At 47.2% G+C, this 21,456-nt stretch overlaps 1 protein-coding gene across 1 annotated transcript in view; it reads left to right on the top strand.

The window, feature by feature from the left end:
- LOC120021152 (relaxin receptor 2-like) overlaps positions 1-21,456 on the top strand; it is a 148,460-nt gene that overhangs the window by 104,936 nt on the left and 22,068 nt on the right. Inside the window, exons 17-20 of the mRNA XM_038964791.1 lie at positions 7,607-7,752; positions 12,135-12,230; positions 19,570-19,738; positions 20,056-20,142. Coding sequence (XP_038820719.1) covers positions 7,607-7,752; positions 12,135-12,230; positions 19,570-19,738; positions 20,056-20,142 — 498 coding nt within the window. The remainder of the gene's footprint in view (positions 1-7,606; positions 7,753-12,134; positions 12,231-19,569; positions 19,739-20,055; positions 20,143-21,456) is intronic.

Here is a 21,456-nt window from a genome sequence, read left to right on the forward strand (position 1 = left end):
GGTTTCCACCTCATTTTGTGGGCAAGTGGGCATATAGCCAGACTTCCCTCGAGAGCCAGGTCTGCCTATAGCGACCTCTCTCAATAGCAAGGGCTATGGTCACTGAGTTTGTACATAGTCAAAGCTTTTCTTAATTTTGGGTCAGTCACAGTGGTCAAGAATTCGGCCAATATGTACTGTCTGTTTAGAGCCAAATAGCATTCCAGTTTGCTCTGTTTAAAAAATCCAATGTGTCCAGAAGTTCTCTTTTTGTTTTCTCATGATTTGGCAGTGTCATGCCCTGACCTTAGTATTCTATGTTTTCTGTATTATTTTGGTCAGGTCAGGGTGTGACGAGGGTGGGTATGATTGTTTTGTATTGTCTAGGGGTTTTGTATGTCTAGGTGTCTGTGTGTAATCTAGGCATATGTAGGTCTATGGTGGCCTGAATTGGTTCCCAATCAGAGGCAGCTGTTTATCGTTGTCTCTGATTGGGGATCCTATTTAGGTTGCCTAACTCTTTCTGTACAGCACTTCGAGATATTAGCTGATGTACGAAGGGCTATATAAAATAAACTTGATTTGATTTGATTTTCCAGTTTGGTTGGTGGGTTATTGTCTATGTGTAGTTGCATGTCAGCACGCAGTGTTTTTTAGCTTCACGTTCGTTTTGTTATTTTGTTAGTTTGTCTAGTGTTCTTCGTGTCCATTCGCCTTATTAAAGAGAATGTATACATATCATGCTGCGCCTTGGTCTCCTCCTTACGACGAACGTGACAGAATAACCCACCAAACAAGGACCAAGCAGCGTGATAAGGAGGAACAGCGCTTAATGGGGAAATGGACCTGGGAGGAAATTCTGGATGGAGCAGGACCCTGGACACAGCCGGGGGAGTATCGCCTTTCTGAAGAGGAGATAGAGGCAACGAAAGTGGAACGGAGATACTACGAGGAAAAATACCGGAGAATAGAGGAACGGCAACGATATGTAGGTACACGGCTAGCACTGAAGCCCGAGAGGCAGTCCCACAATTTTTTTGGGGGGGGGCACACGAGGGGATTGGCTGAGTCAGGTAGGAGACCTGAGCCAACTCCTTGTGCTTACCGTGGGGAGCGTGTAACTGGTCAGGCACCGTGTTATGCAGAGATGCGCACGATGTCTCCAGTTCGCATTCTTAGCCTGGTGCGCTCTATTCCAGCTCCTCGCGTTTGCCGGGCTAGAATGGGCATCCAGCCAGGACATATTGAGCCAGCTCTATGTTCTGGATCTCCAATGCGTCTCCATGGTCCAGTGTATCCTGTTCCTCCTCCCCGCACTCTCCCTGAGGTGCGTGTCCCCAGCCCGGTACCACCAGTTCCGGCACCACGCACCAGGCCTCCAGTGTGCCTCCAGGGTCCAGTACGCCCTGTTCCTGCTCCTCGCACTCGCCCTGAGGTGCGTGTCCTCAGCCCGGTACCACCAGTTCCGGCACCACGCACCAGGCCTAAGGTGCGCCTCGGCAGTCCAAAGCGTCCGGCGACAGTACCCAGTCCAGAGCGTCCGGCGACAGTACCCAGTCCAGAGCGTCCGGCGACAGTACCCAGTCCAGAGCGTCCGGCGACAGTTCACAGACCGGAACCTCCAACGATGGGCCACAGCCCGGAACCTCCAACGACGGGCCCCTGTCCGGAACCTCCAACGACGGGCCACAGTCCGGAACCTCCAACGACGGGCCACAGTCCGGAACCTCCAACGACGGGCCACAGTCCGGAACCTCCAACGACGGGCCACAGTCCGGAACCTCCTACGGCGGGCCACAGTCCGGAACCTCCAGCGACGATCTCCAGTCCGGAGCCTCCAGCGACGATCTCCAGTCCGGTGCCTCCAGCGACGGTCCCCAGTCCAGAGTATCCGGCGATGATCAACGCAGCGAGGGTTCCCAGCCCGGGGCCTACGGCGAGGATCCGCAGTCCAGAGCCTCCGGCAATGGTCCACGGGTCAGTGCTACAAGAGCGGACTCAGTGTAAAGAAGGGGGGCGGCGTCCAGAACCAGAGCCGCCACCGAGGGTAGATGCCCACCCGGACCCTCCCCTATAAGTTCAGGTTTGCGGTCGGGAGTCCGCACCTTTGGGGGGGAGGGGTACTGTCATGCCCTGATCTTAGTATTCTATGTTTTCTGTATTATTTTGGTCAGGTCAGGGTGTGACGAGGGTGGGTATGATTGTTTTGTATTGTCTAGGGGTTTTGTATGTCTAGGTGTCTGTGTGTAATCTAGGCATATGTAGGTCTATGGTGGCATGAATTGGTTCCCAATCAGAGGTAGCTGCTTATCGTTGTCTCTGGGGATCCTATTTAGGTTGCCATTTTCCAGTTTGGTTGGTGGGTTTATTGTCTATGTGTAGTTGCATGTCAGCACTCAGTGTTTTTTTAGCTTCACGTTCGTTTTGTTAGTTTGTTAGTTTGTCTAGTGTTCTTCGTGTCCATTCGTCTTATTAAAGAGAATGTATACATATCACGCTGTGCCTTGGTCTCCTCCTTACGGCGAACGTGACAGGCTGGTTCTAATTGTTTTGCTGTCCTGGGGTTCTGTGGGGTCTGTTTGTGTTTGTGAACAGAGCCCCAGGACCAGCTGGCTGAGGGTGACTCTTCTACAGTTTCACCTCTCTGTAGGTGATGGCTTTGTTATGGAAGGTATGAGAATCGCTTCCTTTTAGGTAGTTCTGCTCTGCATGCATTATTTGGTGGATATTGTTGTACACAGAATATGTTTTTGCTAAATTCTGCATGCAGAGTTTCAATTTGGTGTTTGTCCCATTTTGGTTGGTGAGTGGACCCCAGACCTCACAACCATAAAGGGAAAGGGTTCTATAACTGATTAAAGTATTTTTAGCCAGATCCTAATTGGGATGTTGAATTTTATGTTCCTTTTGATTGCGTAGAAGGCCCTTCTTGCCTTGTCTCTCAGATCATTTACAGCTTTGTGGAATGTACCTGTGGTGCTGATGTGCTCTAAGGCAACGGTGTCTAGATGGAATTTGTAGTTGTGGTTCCGGCAGCTGGAACACCATTATTTTTGTATGACTGAGATTCACTGTCAATGCCCAGGTCTGACAGAATATGTGCAGACGATCTAGGTGCTGTAGGCCCTCCTTAGTTGGCGTCAGAAGCACCAGATCATCAGCAAACAGACATTTGACTTGAGACTTCAAAAAATATATATAAATAAACAAAAGCTTAAAAGCATACTGACAAAGTACTCATCATCACTCACCGCTTGGAGTGCTGCAGACTGTTCTAGTGCCCTTGCCAATTCATTGACATACAGTGCATTCGGAAAGTAGTCAGACCACTTCACTTTTTCCACATTTTGTTACATTACAGGCTTATTCTAAAATGGATTCAATTGTTTTTTTCCTCGTCAATCTACACACAATACCCCAAAATGACAAAGCAAAAATGTGTGGCTATTTTATTAAAAATAAAAAACAGAAATACCTTATTTACATAAATATTCAGACCCTTTGCTATAAGACTTGAAATTAAGCTCAGGTGCATCCTGTTTCCATTGATCATCCTTGACATGTTTCTACAACTTGATTGGAGTCCACCTTGTCGTAAATTCAATTGATTGGACATGATTTGGAAAAGCACACACCTGTCTATGTAAGGTCCCACAGTTGAAAGTGCATGTCAGAGCAAAAACCAAGTCATGAGGTCGAAGGAATTGTCCGTAGAGCTCCGAGACAAGATTGTGTTGAGGCACAGATCTGGGGAAGAGTACCAAAACATTTCTGCAGCATTGAAGGTCCCCAAGAACACAGTGGCCTCATTCTTAAATGGAAGAAGTTTGGACTCTTCCTGGAGCTGGCCACCCGGCCAAACTGAGCAATTGGGGGAGAAGGGCCTTGGTCAGGGAGGTCACTCTGACAGAGCTCCAGAGCTCCTCTGTGTAGTTGGCAAATCAGCACTCCACCAATCAGGCCTTTATTGTAGAGGGGCCAGATTGAAGCCACTCCTCAGTAAAAGGCACATGACAGCCCGCTTGGAGTTTGCCAAAAGGCACCTATTGGACTCTGACTATGAGAAATAAGATTCTCTGGTCTGATGAAACCAAGCTTGAACACTTTGGCCTGAATCCTAAGTGTCACGTCTGGAGAAAACCTGGCACCATCCCTACAGTAAAGCATGGTGGTGGCAGCATCATGATATAGGGATGTTTTTCAGCCTCGGGGACTGGGAGACTTGTCAGGATCGAGGCAAAGATGAACAGAGCAAAGTACAGAGATCCTTGATGAAAACCTGCTCCAGACTGCTCAGGACCTCAGAATGGGGCAAATGTTCACCTTCCAATAGGACAACGACCCTACGCACACAGCCAAGACAAGTAGGAGTAGCTTCGGGACAAGTCTCTGAATGTCCTTGAGTGGCCCAGCCAGAGCCCGGACTTGAACCTGATCGAACATCCCTGGAGAGAACTGAAAATAGCTGTGCAGCGACTCTCCCCATCCAACCTGACAGATCTTGAGAGGATATGCAGAGAATGGGAGAAACTCCCCAAATACAAGTGTGCCAAGCTTGTAGCGTTATTATTTATAAATTTGCACTAATTTCAAAAAATCTGTTTTGGCTTTGTAATTTTGGGGGTATTGTGTGTAGATTAATGAGGAAAAAATGATTTTATACATTTTGAATAAGGTTGTAAAGTAACAAAATGTGGAAAAAGTCAAGTGGTCTGAATACTTTGGTTGGGAGTCATTGATGGACAGCGATATTTAAACCTTGTTTCTGTTTTTTTAAGCAGATTTAAGTCACAACTGAGACTAGACCACTCAGGAACACTCAACATCACCTGGTAAGCCATTGTGTTGTGTCTTTGCTTAAAAATGTGTGTAATTGTCCCGCAGAAGAATAAAGAATAAAATAATAAAAATTAAAAACTACAGAGTTAGGACAAATCCAATACAACACAAAGTGAAACCATCTCTATTTTTAAGTATTGTGGTGGCAGCATCATGTTGTATATGCATGTCATCGGCAGAGACTGGGGAGTTTGTCAGGATCAGAAGAAATATGAACTGATTAAAGCCCAAGTAAAAAGTTACGAAAAACCCCACCTCAGTCTTCTGAAAACCTAACCCTTAGCTAAAGTTGTATTTTTCAATGGGACAATTACACAAATGTTAATGCAAAATATACACCAGACTGGCTTTCCAAGAGTTGTTGATTGTTCCTGAGGGGTCTAGTGTCAGTCCTGACTTAAATTAGCTTGAAAATCAGAGACAAAGTTTGAATATTGCTGTCCATCAATGATTCCCAAACAAATTTAACAAGCTTGAGCAATTTTGACAAAAACAATGGATATATGTTGCCCTAAGTTGGTAGTTGGTAGAATATTATTCCAAATGATTGACAGCTGTAATGGCTGCCAAAGATGCTTTCACCAAGTATTCATGTGAAAAAAGAGGTGTGATGTCATCCGCAATCAAGACATCTTCGGGGTTTTTTCTTTTTTTTCTTCTTCTTAATTTGGAAAATGTATAATCCTTAACTTTCTTTCACTTTGAAAATGTGGAGAAGGTTGTGTAGATCTGTAGGTAAAATTACATTTTAAGGCAGCAAAATGTGAAAAATGTTCAAGGGGTTGTAGACTTTCTGTAGGCACAGTATGTTGAAGAGGGTGGGGCTCAAGCTGCATCCCTGTCTCAACCCATGACCCTGAGGAAAGAAATCTGTGTGTTTTAACAGCACACTTGTTGTTTGTGTACATGGATTTTATAATGTTGTATGTTTTACCCCAACATCGCTTTCCATCAATTTATATAGTAGACCCTCATGCCAAATTGAGTTCTGCAAAGCAGGAGAAGACTTTACTTTTGTTTTGGTTTGTTTGTTTGTCAATTAGGGTCCACAAGGTAAATATGTGGTATTTTGTACGGTAATTCGGTAAAAACCCAATTTGCTCAGACCGTTGTTTTCACTGAGGAAACATAGGAGTTTGCTGTTAATGATAATGCAGAGGATTTTCCCAAGGTTGCTGTTGACGCATATCCCACAGTAATTATTGGGGTCGAATTTCTCTCCACTTTTGTGAATTGGGGTGATCAGTCCTTGGTTCCAAATAATGGGGAAGATGCCAGAGCTGAGGATGATGTTAAAGTATAGCCAATTTAAATTTGTGGTCTGTATATTTTATCATTTCATTTAGGATACCATCAACACCACAGGCCTTTTTGGGTTGGAGGGTTTGTATTTTGTCTTGTAGTTCAATGTAATTGGAGAATCCAGTGGGTTCTGGTCGTCTTTAATAGCTGATTCTAAGAGTTTGTATTTGATCATGTAAATGTTTTTGCTGTTTGTTCTTTGTTCTTTGTTATAGATCCAAAAAGATTGGAGAAGTGGTTTATCCACACATCTCCGTTTTGGATAGATAACTCTTCGTATGGTTGTTTGTTTAGTGTGTTCCAATGTTCCCAGAAGTCGTTAGATTCTATCAATTCTTCAATTACATTGAGCTGATCTCTGACGTGCTGTTCCTTCTTTTTCCGTAGAGTATTTCTGTATTGTTTTAGTGATTCACCATAGTGAAGGTGTAGACTCAGGTTTTCTGGGTGTTTTTGGTTGGATAGGTTGCTCAATTTCTTTCTTAGGGTTTTGCGTTCTTCCTCAAACCATTTGCCATTGTTGTAATACATTTTTTAGGTTTTCTGCTTGAAATGTTTTGATTTGTTAAGAAAGCTGAGAGGTCAAATATACAGTTTAGGCTTTCTACATGCAAGTTTACACCTTCACTATTGCAGTGAAACCATTATGTCCAGGAAATTGTCTAAAAGGATTGGATTTATTGTTGCCCGATAGTTTCTTAATATTATTCAGTTCCTTTGGCTTTGATGCCTCATGATTGAGTACTGCTTTGTTCAAGTAGACTGTGACTTTGCTGTGATCTGAAAGGGGTGTCAGTGGACATACTGTGAATGCCCTGAGAGACTCTGGGTTGAGGTCAGTGATTAAGCAATCTACAGTACTACTGCCAAGGGACAAGCTGTAGGTGTACCTACCGTAGGGGTCCCCTTCAAAGCCCACCATTGACTATGTTCTGACCCTGCATGTGACATAGCTGCAAGAGTTGTGACCCATTTTCTTGTTGTTTGTTTTGTCGTAATTGTGTCCAGGGGGGTATATTTGGGAGGGAATGCTGTCACCTCCAGGTAGGTGCTTGTCCCTCTGTGTGCTGAGAATGTCAGGTTATTGTCCAGTTCTGGCATTTAGGTCACCATTGTTAGGTTCTAATTCTTAGAGTAAAAAAAGCTTAACCAAGGTTATTCTGTCAAGTTTAACCCAGAATACAACACCATATACTAGTACATGTCCCTGGGCATAGACATGATTTACCTCACCCTTTAGGATGGAGAATCTTTCTTCATTAAAGTATGGGGATTCTAGTGGGGGGATATAGGTAGCACACAGGAGGACATTTTTCTCTGTTAAGATTATTTCCTTTTTCATTTCTAGCTCTCTTTCTCACCGTCTCTCTCGCAACACAAGACAAACTACCCAGATACAATCTTGAACTCTTTGAACCCATCGCAAATATATACAGTCAGTGAGAATATATTAGAGTTCTCTCTCTCTCTCTCTCGCTCTCCCCAGGTGCAGACTGTCTGATGGGAGTGTACCTGTTCTTTGTCGGTGTGTTTGACGTGAAGTTCCGAGGGGAGTACAATCGTAACGCTCTCCTGTGGATGGAGAGTGTGGAATGTCGAACCATCGGATTCCTGGCTATGCTCTCCTCAGAGGTGAATTAACACGCGCGTACACAGACACACCTGTGGATGGAGAGAAAATCCTCAGAGGTACAATGAGAATAATGAGTATAGTTATTGGTGTCAGTTTACAGACATAAATTAAGATTCCCGGAGTGAATTTTTAATATATTTCTCTGCTCTCATTCTGATTCTTCCAGAACGTCATGTCCTGTCTGCAGGCTAACTCACAATGTCCTGAATATATTTCCTCTCCCAATAAATGTCTGAGGAAGTGTTCCAAATGGTAACCTACCCTCAATGTAGTGCACTACTTTAGGGTGCAATGTGGTGTGCCAGTTGGGACACAGCCCAAATGGCAGCCCAAGCTGTTTCCCCTGAAGAAGTCTGGAGGATCACGATGTTCTAGTCGTCCCAGTCTGTTTGTGCCATCATGCCAAATCATTGTCACTCATTAGGTCCCGGTCTGTTTGGCAGGGCAATTCCATAGTCGGCAAGAAAGTAGAAACAGACTGACAGTCCACTGTTCTACTACAGAGTCCACGGTTCTACTACAGAGTCCACGGTTCTACTACAGAGTCCACGGTTCTACTACAGAGTCCACGGTTCTACTACAGAGTCCACGGTTCTACTACAGGAATCAGTTGTCTTGACCTCTTGTAATGCTGTATCTGCAGGTATCAGTTCTGTTTCTGATCTGTTTCTGATCTATCTGACTAGGAAGAGAGAGAGACAGAGAGAGAGACACTGACAGAGAGGGTGTGTTTGTAACTGTAATGCTGTCTTCCAGGTATCAGTTCTGCTGCTGACCTACCTGACTATCGAGAGACGGAGACAGAGACAAACTGTCACGCCCTGGCCTTAGTATTCTTTGTTTTCTTTATTATTTTAGTTAGGTCAGGGTGTGACATGGGGAATGTATGTGTTTTTGGATTGTCTAGGGGTTTGTATGTTAAATGGGTCAGTGTCTTGTCTAGGTGTTTGTATGTCTATGGCTGCCTAGATTGGTTCTCAATTAGAGGCAGCTGTGGTTCATTGTCGCTGATTGAGAGCCATATTTAAGGCAGCCATAGGCATTGGGTTTTGTGGGTAATTGTCTATGTAGAACGTTTGTAGCTTTTGTATTGCACTTACGTTTGTAGCTTCACGGTCGTTTGTTGTTTCGTTTTGTTATAAGTGTTAGTTTCGTGTTTCTCTCGTCTCAAATAAAAGAGATGTATTTTCCACACGCTGCGCCTTGGTCCACTCATTATCCTCAAGACGATCGTGACAGAATTACCCACCGTAACGGGACCAAGCAGCGTGTCAAGCGGCAGCAGGAACATACACAGGATTTATGGCAATGGGAGCAGGATCTGGACTATACTACGTGGGAGGAGATCGACAGGTGGGCGATCGACCCAGGGCGAATGCCGGAGCCCGCCTGGGATTCTCTGGAACAGTGCGAGGAGGGATACAGGCGAATGGAGGCAGCACTACGACGCGGTAGGAAGCCTGTGAGTCAGCCCAAAATGTATTGGGGGGGGGGGGGGGGGGAGGCTACAAGGGAGTGTGGCGAAGTCAGGTAGGAAACCTGCGCCAACTCCCCGAGCTTACCGTGGAGCGCGAAAGTACGGGCAGACACCGTGTTATGCGGTAGAGCGCACGGTGTCTCCTGTATGTGTGCATAGCCCGGTGCGGGTTATTCCACCTCCCCGCACTGGCAGGGCTAGATTGAGTATTGAGCCGGATGTCATGAAGCCGGCCCAACGCATCTGGCCTCCAGTGCGTCTCCTTGGGCCGGCATACATGGCACCAGCCTTACGCATGGTGCCCCCGGTTCGCCTACACAGCCCAGTGCGGGTTATTCCACCTCCCCGCACTGGTCGGGCTACGGGGAGCATACAACCAGGTAAGGTTGGGCAGGCTCAGTGCTCAAGGGAGCCAGTACGCCTGCACGGTCCGGTATTTCTGGCGCCACCTCCCCGCCCCAGCCCAGTACCACCAGTGCCTACCCCACGCACCAGGCTTCCTGTGCGTCTCCAGAGCCCTGTTCCTCCTTCACGCACTAGCCCTGTGGTGCGTGTCTCCAGCCTATTACCACCAGTGCCTACACCACACACCAAGCCTCCTGTGCGTCTCCAGAGTCCTGTGCATCCTGTTGCTGCTCCCCGCACTAGCCCTGAGATGCGTGTCCCCAGCCCGGTACCACCAGTGCCGGCACCACGCACTAGGCCTAATGTGCGTCTCCAGGGTCCAGTATGCCCTGTTCCTTCTCCCCGCACTAGCCTTCAGGTGCGTGTCCCCAGCCCGGTACCTCCAGTTCCGGTACCACGCACCAAGCCTCCTGTGCGTCTCCGGAGCCCTGTACGCACTGTTCCTTCTCCCCGCACTCGCCCTGAGGTGCGTGCCCTCAGCCCGGTACCACCAGTTCCGGTACCACGCACCAGGCCTATAGTGCGCCTCGAGAATTCAGTGTGCCCTGTTCCTGCTCCCCGCACTAGCCTTGAGGTGCGTGTCTCCAGTCCGGTACCACCAGTTCCGGCACCACGCACCAGGCCTACTGTGCGCCTCAGCAGGTCAGAGTCGGCCGTCTGCCCAACGCCGCCTGCACTGCTCGTCTGCCCAGCGCCGTCTGAGCTGCCTGCCTGCCCAGCGCCGTCTGAGCCGCCGTCTGCCCAGCGCCGTCTGAGCCATCCGTCTGCCCAGCGCCGTCTGAGCCGTCCGTCTGCCCAGCGCCGTCTGAGCCGTCCGTCTGCCCAGCGCCGTCTGAGCCGCCCGTCTGTCCCGACCCGCTAGAGCCGCCAACCAGCCAGGATCTGCCAGAGCCGCCAACCAGCCAGGATCTGCCAGAGCCGCCAGTCAGCCAGGATCTGCCAGAGCCGCCAGTCAGCCAGGATCTGCCAGAGCCGCCAGTCAGCCAGGATCTGCCAGAGCCGCCAGTCAGCCAGGATCTGCCAGAGCCGCCAGTCAGCCAGGATCTGCCAGAGCCGCCAGTCAGCCATGAGCAGCCAGAGCCGCCAGCCAGCCATGAGCAGCCAGAGCCGCCAGCCAGCCATGAGCAGCCAGAGCCGCCAGCCAGCCATGAGCAGCCAGAGTCGCCAGCCAGCCATGAGCAGCCAGAGTCGCCAGCCAGCCATGAGCAGCCAGAGTCGCCAGCCAGCCATGAGCAGCCAGAGTCGCCAGCCAGCCATGAGCAGCCAGAGTCGCCAGCCAGCCATGAGCAGCCAGAGTCGCCAGCCAGCCATGAGCAGCCAGAGTCGCCAGCCAGCCATGAGCAGCCAGAGTCGCCAGCCAGCCATGAGCAGCCAGCCAGCCATGAGCAGCAAGCCAGCCATGAGCAGCCAGCCAGCCATGAGCAGCCAGAGTCGCCAGCCAGCCATGAGCAGCCAGAGTCGCCAGCCAGCCATGAGCAGCCAGAGTCGCCAGCCAGCCAGGATCTTCCAGAGCCGCCAGCCAGCCAGGATCTACCAGAGACACCAAAGCTGGTATTGACAATGGTGGAGTGGGGGTCACGTCCCGCACCCGAGCCGCCGCCATAGGAAGACCCACCCCGGACCCTCCCCTTCTGTGTTAGGTTTTGCGGCCGGAGTCCGCACCTTTGGGGGGGGGGGGTACTGTCACGCCCTGGCCTTAGTATTCTTTGTTTTCTTTATTATTTTAGTTAGGTCAGGGTGTGACATGGGGAATGTATGTGTTTTTGGATTGTCTAGGGGTTTGTATGTTAAATGGGTCAGTGTCTTGTCTAGGTGTTTGTATGTCTATGGCTGCCTAGATTGGTTCTCAATTAGAGGCAGCTGTGGTTCATTGTCTTTGATTGAGAGCCATATTTAAGGCAGCCATAGGCATTGGGTTTTGTGGGTAATTGTCTATGTAGAACGTTTGTTAGCTTTTGTATTGCACTTACGTTTGTAGCTTCACGGTCGTTTGTTTTGTTTTGTTTTGTTATAAGTGTTCGTTTCGTGTTTCTCTCGTCTCAAATAAAAGAGATGTATTTTCCACACGCTGCGCCTTGGTCCACTCATTATCCTCAAGACGATCGTGACACAAAGTGTATGTTTGTAACTGTAATGCTGTCTTCCAGGTATCAGTTCTGCTGCTGACCTACCTGACTATCGAGAGACGGAGACAGAGACAAAGTGTATGTTTGTAACTGTAATGCTGTCTTCCAGGTATCAGTTCTGCTGCTGACCTACCTGACTATCGAGAGACGGAGACAGAGACAAAGTGTATGTTTGTAACTGTAATGCTGTCTTCCAGGTATCAGTTCTGCTGCTGACCTACCTGACTATCGAGAGACGGAGACAGAGACAAAGTGTATGTTTGTAACTGTAATGCTGTCTTCCAGGTATCAGTTCTGCTGCTGACCTACCTGACTATCGAGAGACGGAGACAGAGACAAAGTGTATGTTTGTAACTGTAATGCTGTCTTCCAGGTATCAGTTCTGCTGCTGACCTACCTGACCCTGGAGAAGTTCCTGGTCATAGTGTTTCCCTTCAGCCACCTGAGACCTGGTAAACTACAGACTGTGGTGAGTCACACTATGCCTTCTTATGACACTACTTGTGCCCTCCATTAACAGGACAAACTACTTCATCTGTTATATCAGGTTATATATCTGATTACCAGGTAAACTACAGACTGAGTCTGTCAGCTGTTGACTTTATACACAAGCACCGCTGCACCATCTGTGGCAATTATGTTGATCTATCTGTGACTCGCTTCAGGAAACTAGGCATATGTCGAGTGTCACTACTTCACAAGAGATGTATTTCAACGTAAACATACATTTTTTATCAAAATTCGTTTTTTGTTGTTGGCAGAAATGCTTTCTGGAACATGTGAACTTTCATGCACCTTAATAAGAAACATGTATGCCATCTGGAAATGCGAATAAAATTGTTAAATTACTAGCCTAGTTGGTTTAGCCATGGAAGAAGACAGAAACCTTCCCGCTAGCCATGATTGGCTGAGATAATGGATGGGCTGGACATGCCGAGAGATGAGTTCGGATTGGTCTACCATGTAGGGCTCAGTATGTGTAGGTAATCCTTTCTAACACAGTTTTTTTTTAAAGATATCACGAAGAACTGCAAAAGTGTTGCTAATGCTTTCTACTTAACCTGTTGAGGACAGAGGGCGCTGTTTTCACTTTGGGGGAAAATCGTGCCCAATTTAAATGGCCTCGTACTCAATTCTTGCTCGTACAATATGCATATTATTATTACTATTGGATAGAAAACACTCTCTAGTTTCTAAAACCGTTTGAATTATATCTGTGAGTAAAACAGAACTCATTTTGCAGCAAACTTCCTGACAGGAAGTGGAAAATCTGAAATCGATGCTTTGTTCTAGGGCCTGCCTATTAATGTCCTTGATATTTATTAGTATACATGCACTTCATACGTCTTCCACTAGATGTCGACAGGCAGTGAGAGAAGACATGGAGTGTATAACTTGATCTGGGGTCGAATAAAAGCTCTTTGTATGACGTGTCACCAGTTTCCTGTTTTCTGGAGCGTGCGCGAAGGGACCTGGTATTGCCTTCTGAAAGGCTGTCGTTATAGACGACTAATATCTCCGGCTTTGATTTTATTTGATAAATGTGACAATATCATCGTAAAGTATGTTTTTTCAATATAGTTTTATTAGATTATTGAAATTTATTCGGGACGTTAGGCGTGTTGCGTTGTGTGCCTTTGTTCAGGAAGGAGAGCTTTGCGCTACTTTGCTAGCTTTCCGTGCTAATTGACTGGAGAAGAGGACATTCTAAAACCAAACAACGATTGTTCTGGACAAAGGACCCCTTGTACAACATTCTGATGGTGTAACGGCTGTCTAATTTTACTCGAGGAGGATTTTATCCGAGGAGGAGGAGTAAGGGTCGGACCAAAATGCAGCGTTGAATGCAGACATAATAGATATTTATTAAAGACAAACGAAACACGAAAACTCTTACACAAACTACAAAACAACAAACGACGTAGACAGACCTGAACATGAGAACTTACATAAAGACACGAAGAACGCACGAACAGGAAAGACTAGCCAAACGAACGAACAAACGAAACAGTCCCGTGTGGTGCAACAGACACAGACACAGGAACAATCACCCACAAACAAACAGTGAGAACAGCCTACCTTAATACGGTTCTCAATGAGGAAACGTCAAACACCTGCCTCTAATTGAGAACCATATCAGGCAACACATTCAACCCAACATAGAAACACATAACATAGACTACCCACCCAGGTCACGTCCTGACCAACTAAACAAAGTAAAACAAAGGCAAATAAGGTCAGGAACGTGACAGTACCCCCCCCCCCCCCCCCCCCCCAAGATGTGGACTCCGGCCGCAAAACTGAACCTCAAGGGGAGGGTCTGGGTGGGCATCTGTCCACGGTGGCGGCTCCGGCGCAGGACGAGGATACCACTCCACCATTGTCTTTGTCCCCCTCCTTAGCGTCCTTTGAGTGGCGATCCTCGCCCCCGACCCTGGTCTAGGAACCTTAACACAGGTCCCCCCTAGATAACTCAGGACATAGAGGTAGCTCAGGACAGAGAGGTAGCTCAGGACAGAGAGGTAGCTCAGGACAGAGAGGTAGCTTAGGACAGAGAGGTAGCTTAGGACAGAGGGGCAACTCTGGACTACTGGCAGCTCCGGGCTGAGGGGCAGCTCCGGGCTGAGGGGCAGCTCCGGGCTGAGGGGCAGCTCCGGGCTGAAGGCCAGCTCCGGACTGAGGGGCAGCACCGGACTGGCTGGCGGATCCTGGCTGGCTGGCTCTGGCGGATCCTGGCTGGCTGGCTCTGGCGGATCCTGGCTGGCTGGCTCTGGCGGATCCTGGCTGGCTGGCTCTGGCGGATCCTGGCTGGCTGGCGGCTCTGGCGGATCCTGGCTGGCTGGCGGCTCTGGCGGATCCTGGCTGGCTGGCGGCTCTGGCTGCTCATGGCTGGCTGGCGGCTCTGGCTGCTCATGGCTGGCTGGCGGCTCTGGCTGCTCATGGCTGGCTGGCGGCTCTGGCTGCTCATGGCTGGCTGGCGGCTCTGGCTGCTCATGGCTGGCTGGCGGCTCTGGCTGCTCCTGTCTTGCGGAAGGCTCTGGCTGCTCCTGTCTGGCGGAAGGCTCTAGCGGCTCCTGTCTGGCGGACGGCTCTAGCGGCTCCTGTCTGGCGGACGGCTCTAGCGGCTCCTGTCTGGCAGATGGCTCTGAAGGCTCATGACAGACGGGCAGCTTTGAAGGCTCAGTACAGACGGGCGGCTTTGCAGGCTCAGTACAGACGGGCGGCTTTGAAGGCTCAGTACAGACAGGCAGTTCATGCGGCGCTTGGCAGACGGACAGTTCAGACGGCGTTGGGCAGACGGGCAGTTCAGGCGCCGTTGGGCAGACGGGCAGTTCAGGCGCCGTTGGGCAGACGGGCAGTTCAGGCGCCACTGGGCAGACGGCAGACTCTGGCCGGCTGAGGCGCACTGTAGGCCTGGTGCGTGGTGCCGGAACTGGAGGTACCGGGCTAAGGACACGCACCTTCAGGCTAGTGCGGGGAGCAGGAACAGGGCACACTGGTTTCTCAAAGCGCACTATAGGCCTGGTGCGTGGTGCCAGAACTGGTGGTACCGGACTGAGGGCACGCACCTCAGGGCGAGTGCGGGGAGAAGGAACAGTGCGTACAGGGCTCTGGAGACGCACATTAGGCCTAGTGCGTGGTGCCGGAACTGGTGGTACCGGGCTGGGGACACGCATCTCAGGGCTAGTGTGGGAAACAGCAACAGGACTCTGGAGACGCACAGGAGGCTTGGTGCGTGGTGTAGGCACTGGTGGTAGTGGGCAGGAGACACGCACCATAGGGCTAGTGCGTGGAGGAGGAACAGGGCTCTGTGCGTGGTGCCGGAACTGGTGGTACCGGGCTGGGGACACGCATCTCAGGGCTAGTGCGGGGAGCAGTAACAGGACGCACAGGACTCTGGAGACGCACAGGAGGCTTGGTGCGTGGTGTAGGCACTGTCTTAACCAGACGGCTAGCACGCACCTCAGGACGAGTATGGAGAGCTGTTCCCGGTGACATCAACTCACCGACACGTTCAGTCGGACGGATGTCGTGCCTCATGCACCAAACCAGTACATCCCTCATAATTCTCTCCTCCAATTTCCCCATTAACTCCTTCACTGTCTCTGCGTCACTCACCTCCAATTCCGCCCTCACCGGCTCCTTACGGTAAGCAGGGGGAGTTGGCTCAGGTCTGACTCCTGACTCTGCCACACTCCCTGTGACCCCCCCCCCCAATACATTTTTGGGGCTGCCTCTCGGGCCTCCAGCCACTCTGCCGTGCTAGCGCCTCATAATAGCGCCTCTCCGCCTTCGCTGCCTCCAGCTCTTCTTTGGGGCGGCGATATTCCCCTGGCTCTGCCCAGGGTCCTTTGCCGTCTAGGTCGTCCTCCCATGTCCATTTCTCCAAATAGGCAGCCTCTCCTGCTGCCGCTGCTTGGTCCGGGTTTGGTGGGTGATTCTGTAACGGCTGTCTAATTCCTCCTCCTCGGATGAGGAGGAGGAGTAAGGGTCGGACCAAAATGCAGCGTTGAATGCAGACATAATAGATATTTATTAAAGACAAACGAAACACGAAAACTCTTACACAAACTACAAAACAACAAACGACATAGACAGACCTGAACTTGAGAACTTACATAAAGACACGAAGAACGCACGAACAGGAAAGACTAGCCAAACGAACGAACAAACGAAACAGTCCCGTGTGGTGCAACAGACACAGACACAGGAACAATCACCCACAAACAAACAGTGAGAACAGCCTACCTTAATATGGTTCTCAATCAGAGGAAACGTCAAACACCTGCCTCTAATTGAGAACCATATCAGGCAACACATTCAACCCAACATAGAAACACATAACATAGACTACCCACCCAGCTCACGTCCTGACCAACTAAACAAAGTAAAACAAAGGCAAATAAGGTCAGGAACGTGACAGATGGAAGATCATCAAAAGTAGGACCCATTTTATGATGCTATTTCATATATCTGTCGAACATGTTGTACTAGTAGTTTGCGCCCAGATTTTGGGCACGCTCTCGCTATAACTAAGCTGGATGTCGTAATGAAGTTATTTTTAGAATTCTAACACGGCGATTCCATTAAGAACTAGTGTATCTATCATTTCCTATTTCCTAAAACATGTATTTTCTAGTAACGTTTATGAATAGTTATTTGGTCAGAATAGTTGAGTGTCATAAAAATATCCGCACATTCTGGGAAAAAGATGCTACGTTAGCACAATGTATAACCACTAATTTCAGCTCTAAATATGCACATTTTCGAACAAAACATAAGTGTATGTATAACCTGATGTTATAGGACTGTCATCTGATGAAGGTTTATGAAGGTTAGTGAAAATTATATCTTTTGCTGGTTTATTCCCTATCGCTAACGTGCCTATTGCTATCGCTAACGTGCCTTGATGAATGAATGCGGTAGTGTGGTAGGCTATTGTAGTAAGCTAATATAATGCTATATTGTGTTTTCGCTGTAAAACACTTAAAAAATCGGAAATATTGGCTGGATTCACAAGATGTTTGTCTTTAATTTGCTGTACACCATCGATTTTTCAGAAATGTTTTATGATGAGTATTTAGGTATTTGACGTTGGTGTCTGTAATTACTCTGGCTGCTTCAGTGCTATTTCTGACGGTAGCTGTGATGGTAGCTGCAATGTAAAACTGATTTATACCTCAAATATGCACATTTTTCGAACAAAACATAGATTTATTGTATAACATGTTATAAGACTGTCATCTGATGAAGTTGTTTCTTGGTTAGTTTGGTTGGTTCTTGGTTAGTTAGGTTGGCTTTGTGCATGCTACCTGTGCTGTGAAAAATGTCTGTCCTTTTTTGTATTTGGTGGTGAGCTAACATAAATATATGTGGTGTTTTCGCTGTAAAACATTTTTAAAATCGGACATGTTGACTGGATTCACAAGATGTGTATCTTTCATTTGCTGTATTGGACTTGTTAATGTGTGAAAGTTAAATATTTCTCAAAAATATTTTTTGAATTTCGCGCTCTGCCTTTTCAGTGGAATGTGGGAGGAGTTCCGCTAGCGGAACCCCGGTGCCAGACAGGTTAATGGAGTTTTGAAATCAGTGGAATGCCCGGTGGAAGCAGAGTATGATGGCTAAGGAGAGAAATTCTGCCATTTGATTGCAAATATGCAGAGGGAGTTGAAAAGAGAACACACAGAAGGCTGTTTTATAAAACACCTGTCTCTGGATTACATCTTCAAACTAAGGGCAACCATGGCATCCGTGACAGAGGGAGAAGCGTTCATACATGTATAAGGGTAAGAGAGTCTAGCTAGCTACATTTTCAGATATTATAAGTTTCTAATTTTGACAGAAAGTAATTTTCATTGCAAGTTAATGCATACTGTTAGCTAGCTAGCTGGCTCGCTTACTAACGTTACGTGTATGATCTGTGTAGTAATATTATTTGTATCTCAGAGCCATTTGCATTGCTAGTTTATGGACTTATGTTAGCTAGCTAGCTAACAGTGAACCTAGTTGGTTAGCTTTATCTACCTGCAGGGTAATAACATGAGTTGGGATTATGGTTCATTGTTTAACTAGCTAGCTACATATCTAAACAAAAGACTCCATCATGCAAGTAACCATTTCACTGTACCCTTTACACTTTCTGTATCCTGTGCATGTGACAAATAAACTTTCATTTCATTTGATATAGTGTGTGTTTACCAGAGACGGTAATGTGAAGAACAACATGACCTGCACAAAGTTAAGATGCTGTCAGCTATATGATACAGTCATTATTTGAATTGCCTAGCCAGCTAACTTAACGTTAGCTAACTAACTAGCTAACAAGCTAGAAACAAACCAAACCATTGTTTAGAAAGTTGCTATTAGTTGCCTGTTTTACTAGATTGACATATACTAAAATAATTTTGAAATAGATGGACTTATTGGTGTTAAAATTGACATTTACTGAATTCATTTTGAAATAGATGGACTTATTGGTGTTAAAATACACCAGTTATGATATTTTGGACCACCAGGCTGCTGATGTCATGCAGCCTGTCATTTTTGTGTTTACAGACAACTGTTTACAGACATGTCCATAGACGTAGTATAAACCAGCCTTTAGTCGTGAAATCTTTGGTGTACTAAACAACCACTGTACTCCCTCTGTTTAGCACATGGCCTCACATGTGAATCCTTAAAGAGAAGGGTGGGGCTAAGGCTTAAGAGGGTGTGAATGATGTTAAATGGGTGTAGGCAAAGAAGAGCTCTCCAGTATCACATTCAAGGGCCATTTTCTCAAAAGTGGGGTTACAAAGTTATCAAATTTTCAAAGCAGAATTTCTTTCCTATTGTTCCTCAACTGTAGTGTGTGATATAGCATTTTCTAGCTCTGAGTCTCTACTTTTATCTAAAGTAAAAAACAAATTTTCAATTTAACTAGGCAAGTCAGTTAAGAAGAATGTCTTATTTACAAAGACAACCCACTGTTTGGGTTAACTGCCTTGTTCAGAACAACAGATGTTTACCTTGTCAGCTCGGGGATTCAATCCAGCAACCTTTCAGTTACTGGCCCAACTCTCTAACCACTAGGCTACCTGCCTCCCCCGGTTTGAGCCAGTCAGTCACATTTTGTCCCTTCAATTCCAACTCTGGACCTCAAAGGCTTCTTTTCATTCTTTCCCTTTAATCAGGCACTGATTTAGACCTGGGACACTTTATCAGGTAGAACAGAAAACCACCAGTAGTCTGGACCTCCAGGGTAAGATGTGAATACTGTGCTATAGGGCCTATAGACAGTATGTTGTACCATATCTCCCCACTAGGTGGTGCTAGTGTCTATCTGGGTGCTGGGGTTCATCATCGCTGTGGTTCCCTTGCTGAACGACGATCTGTTTGGAAACTACTATGGTCGCAACGGGGTCTGCTTCCCCCTACACTCTGACAGACAGGAGAAACCCACTGCAAAAGGATACTCTATCGGAATATTCCTCGGTACGGTGTGTGTGTGTGTGTGTGTGCCTGCCAGCCTGCATGTATTTCTCTCATGCACATGTGTATCTCTCTATCTCTCTCTCTCTCTCTCTCTCTCATTCTCCCTCGCTCTCTCTAAATTGTGCAATTAAAGGGTTTCTAAATATCTAAAATCTCTCTCTATGGGTCTGAACCTGTTAGCCTTCCTGGTGATAGTGTTCTCCTATAACGAGTGTGTGTGTGTGTTAATTCTGCACTGTGTCTCCCCCTGTGTATGCATGTGTTTATTCTGCACTGTGTGTGTGTGTGTGTGTGTGTGTGTGTGTGTGTCTCCATAGGTCTGAACCTGGTAGCCTTCCTGGTGATAGTGTTCTCCTACTCCTCCATGTTCTACTCCATCTATAAGACTGGAATCAATGCAACAGGTACAGTCCCTTCAGAAAGTATTCATACCTCTGGACTTGTTCCACATGTTGTGTTACAGCCTGAATTCAAAATGGATTCAATATATGTTTTTCTCACCCATCTACACACAATATCCCATAATGACATCACAATATCCCATAATGACATCACAATACCCCATAATGACATCACAATACCCCATAATGACATCACAATATCCCATAATGAGAAAGTGAAAATGTGTTTTTAGGGCATTTTTGCACATTTATTAAAAATGAAATACAGAAATATCTCATTTACATAAGTATTCACACTCCTGAGAGTGTTAGATTCACCTTTGTCAGTGATTACAGCTGTGAGTCTTTCTGGGTAAGTCTCTAAGAGCTTTGCACACCTGGATTATACAATATTTGCACATTATTATACAAAAAATATTCAAGCTCAATCAAGTTGGTTGTTAACCATTGCTAGACAACCATTTCCAAGTCTTGCCATATATTTTCAAGCCGATTGAAGTCAAAACTGTAACTAGGCCACTCAGGAACATCATTTTTTTGTATGTTTTTACATTTTTTAAATACAAAACAAACACATACAAACACGTCACCCTGCCTTGACCCACCAGCTCACACCCCTTTCTCCAGCGCTGCATCACACTCCGCCACATGAACTCAAACTGCACCAGTTTGTTTCTCTCCCGTGCCCACGCATTTTCAACATTTAGAGCAATCAATGTGTACACTCATTGGCCAGTTGACACCAGGCAGGATGGGGCCATGGACTCATGCCAGTGGAGGCTGCTGAGGGGAACTGCTCATAGTAATGGTCGGAACGGAGCATATGGAATGGCAATAAACACCCAGAAACCGTGTGTTTGATCTATTTGATTCCATTCCACTGATTCCGCACCAGTCATTACCACAAGCCCATTCTCCCCAATTAAGGTGCCACCAACCTCTGACTCGTGCTGATTACGCCAAATCCTGAACCTGTCATCAGCATGACGCAATAGGAACCAGGATTCGTCGGACCAGGTGATGTTTTTCTACTGGAGCCACTTCTTGTTTTTAGCTGATAGGAGTGGAGTCCAGTGTGGTCATCTGCTGCAATAGCCCATCCGTGACAAGGACCAAGGAGTTGAGCGTACCGAGATTCTGCACCACTTTTGTACTGCGCCGTTATCTGCCTGTTTGTGGCCTGCCTGTTCTTGTCGATTCTTGCCATTGTCCTTCCACCTCTCATCAACTAGCAGTTTTCGTCCCCAGGACTGCCGCTGACTGAATGTGTTTTTGTTTGTAGCACCATTCTCGGTAAACCCTTGACACTGTCGTGCG

This window comes from Salvelinus namaycush, chromosome 26 (genome assembly GCF_016432855.1).
Source record: "Salvelinus namaycush isolate Seneca chromosome 26, SaNama_1.0, whole genome shotgun sequence".
Classification (NCBI taxonomy): Eukaryota; Metazoa; Chordata; class Actinopteri; order Salmoniformes; family Salmonidae; genus Salvelinus; species Salvelinus namaycush.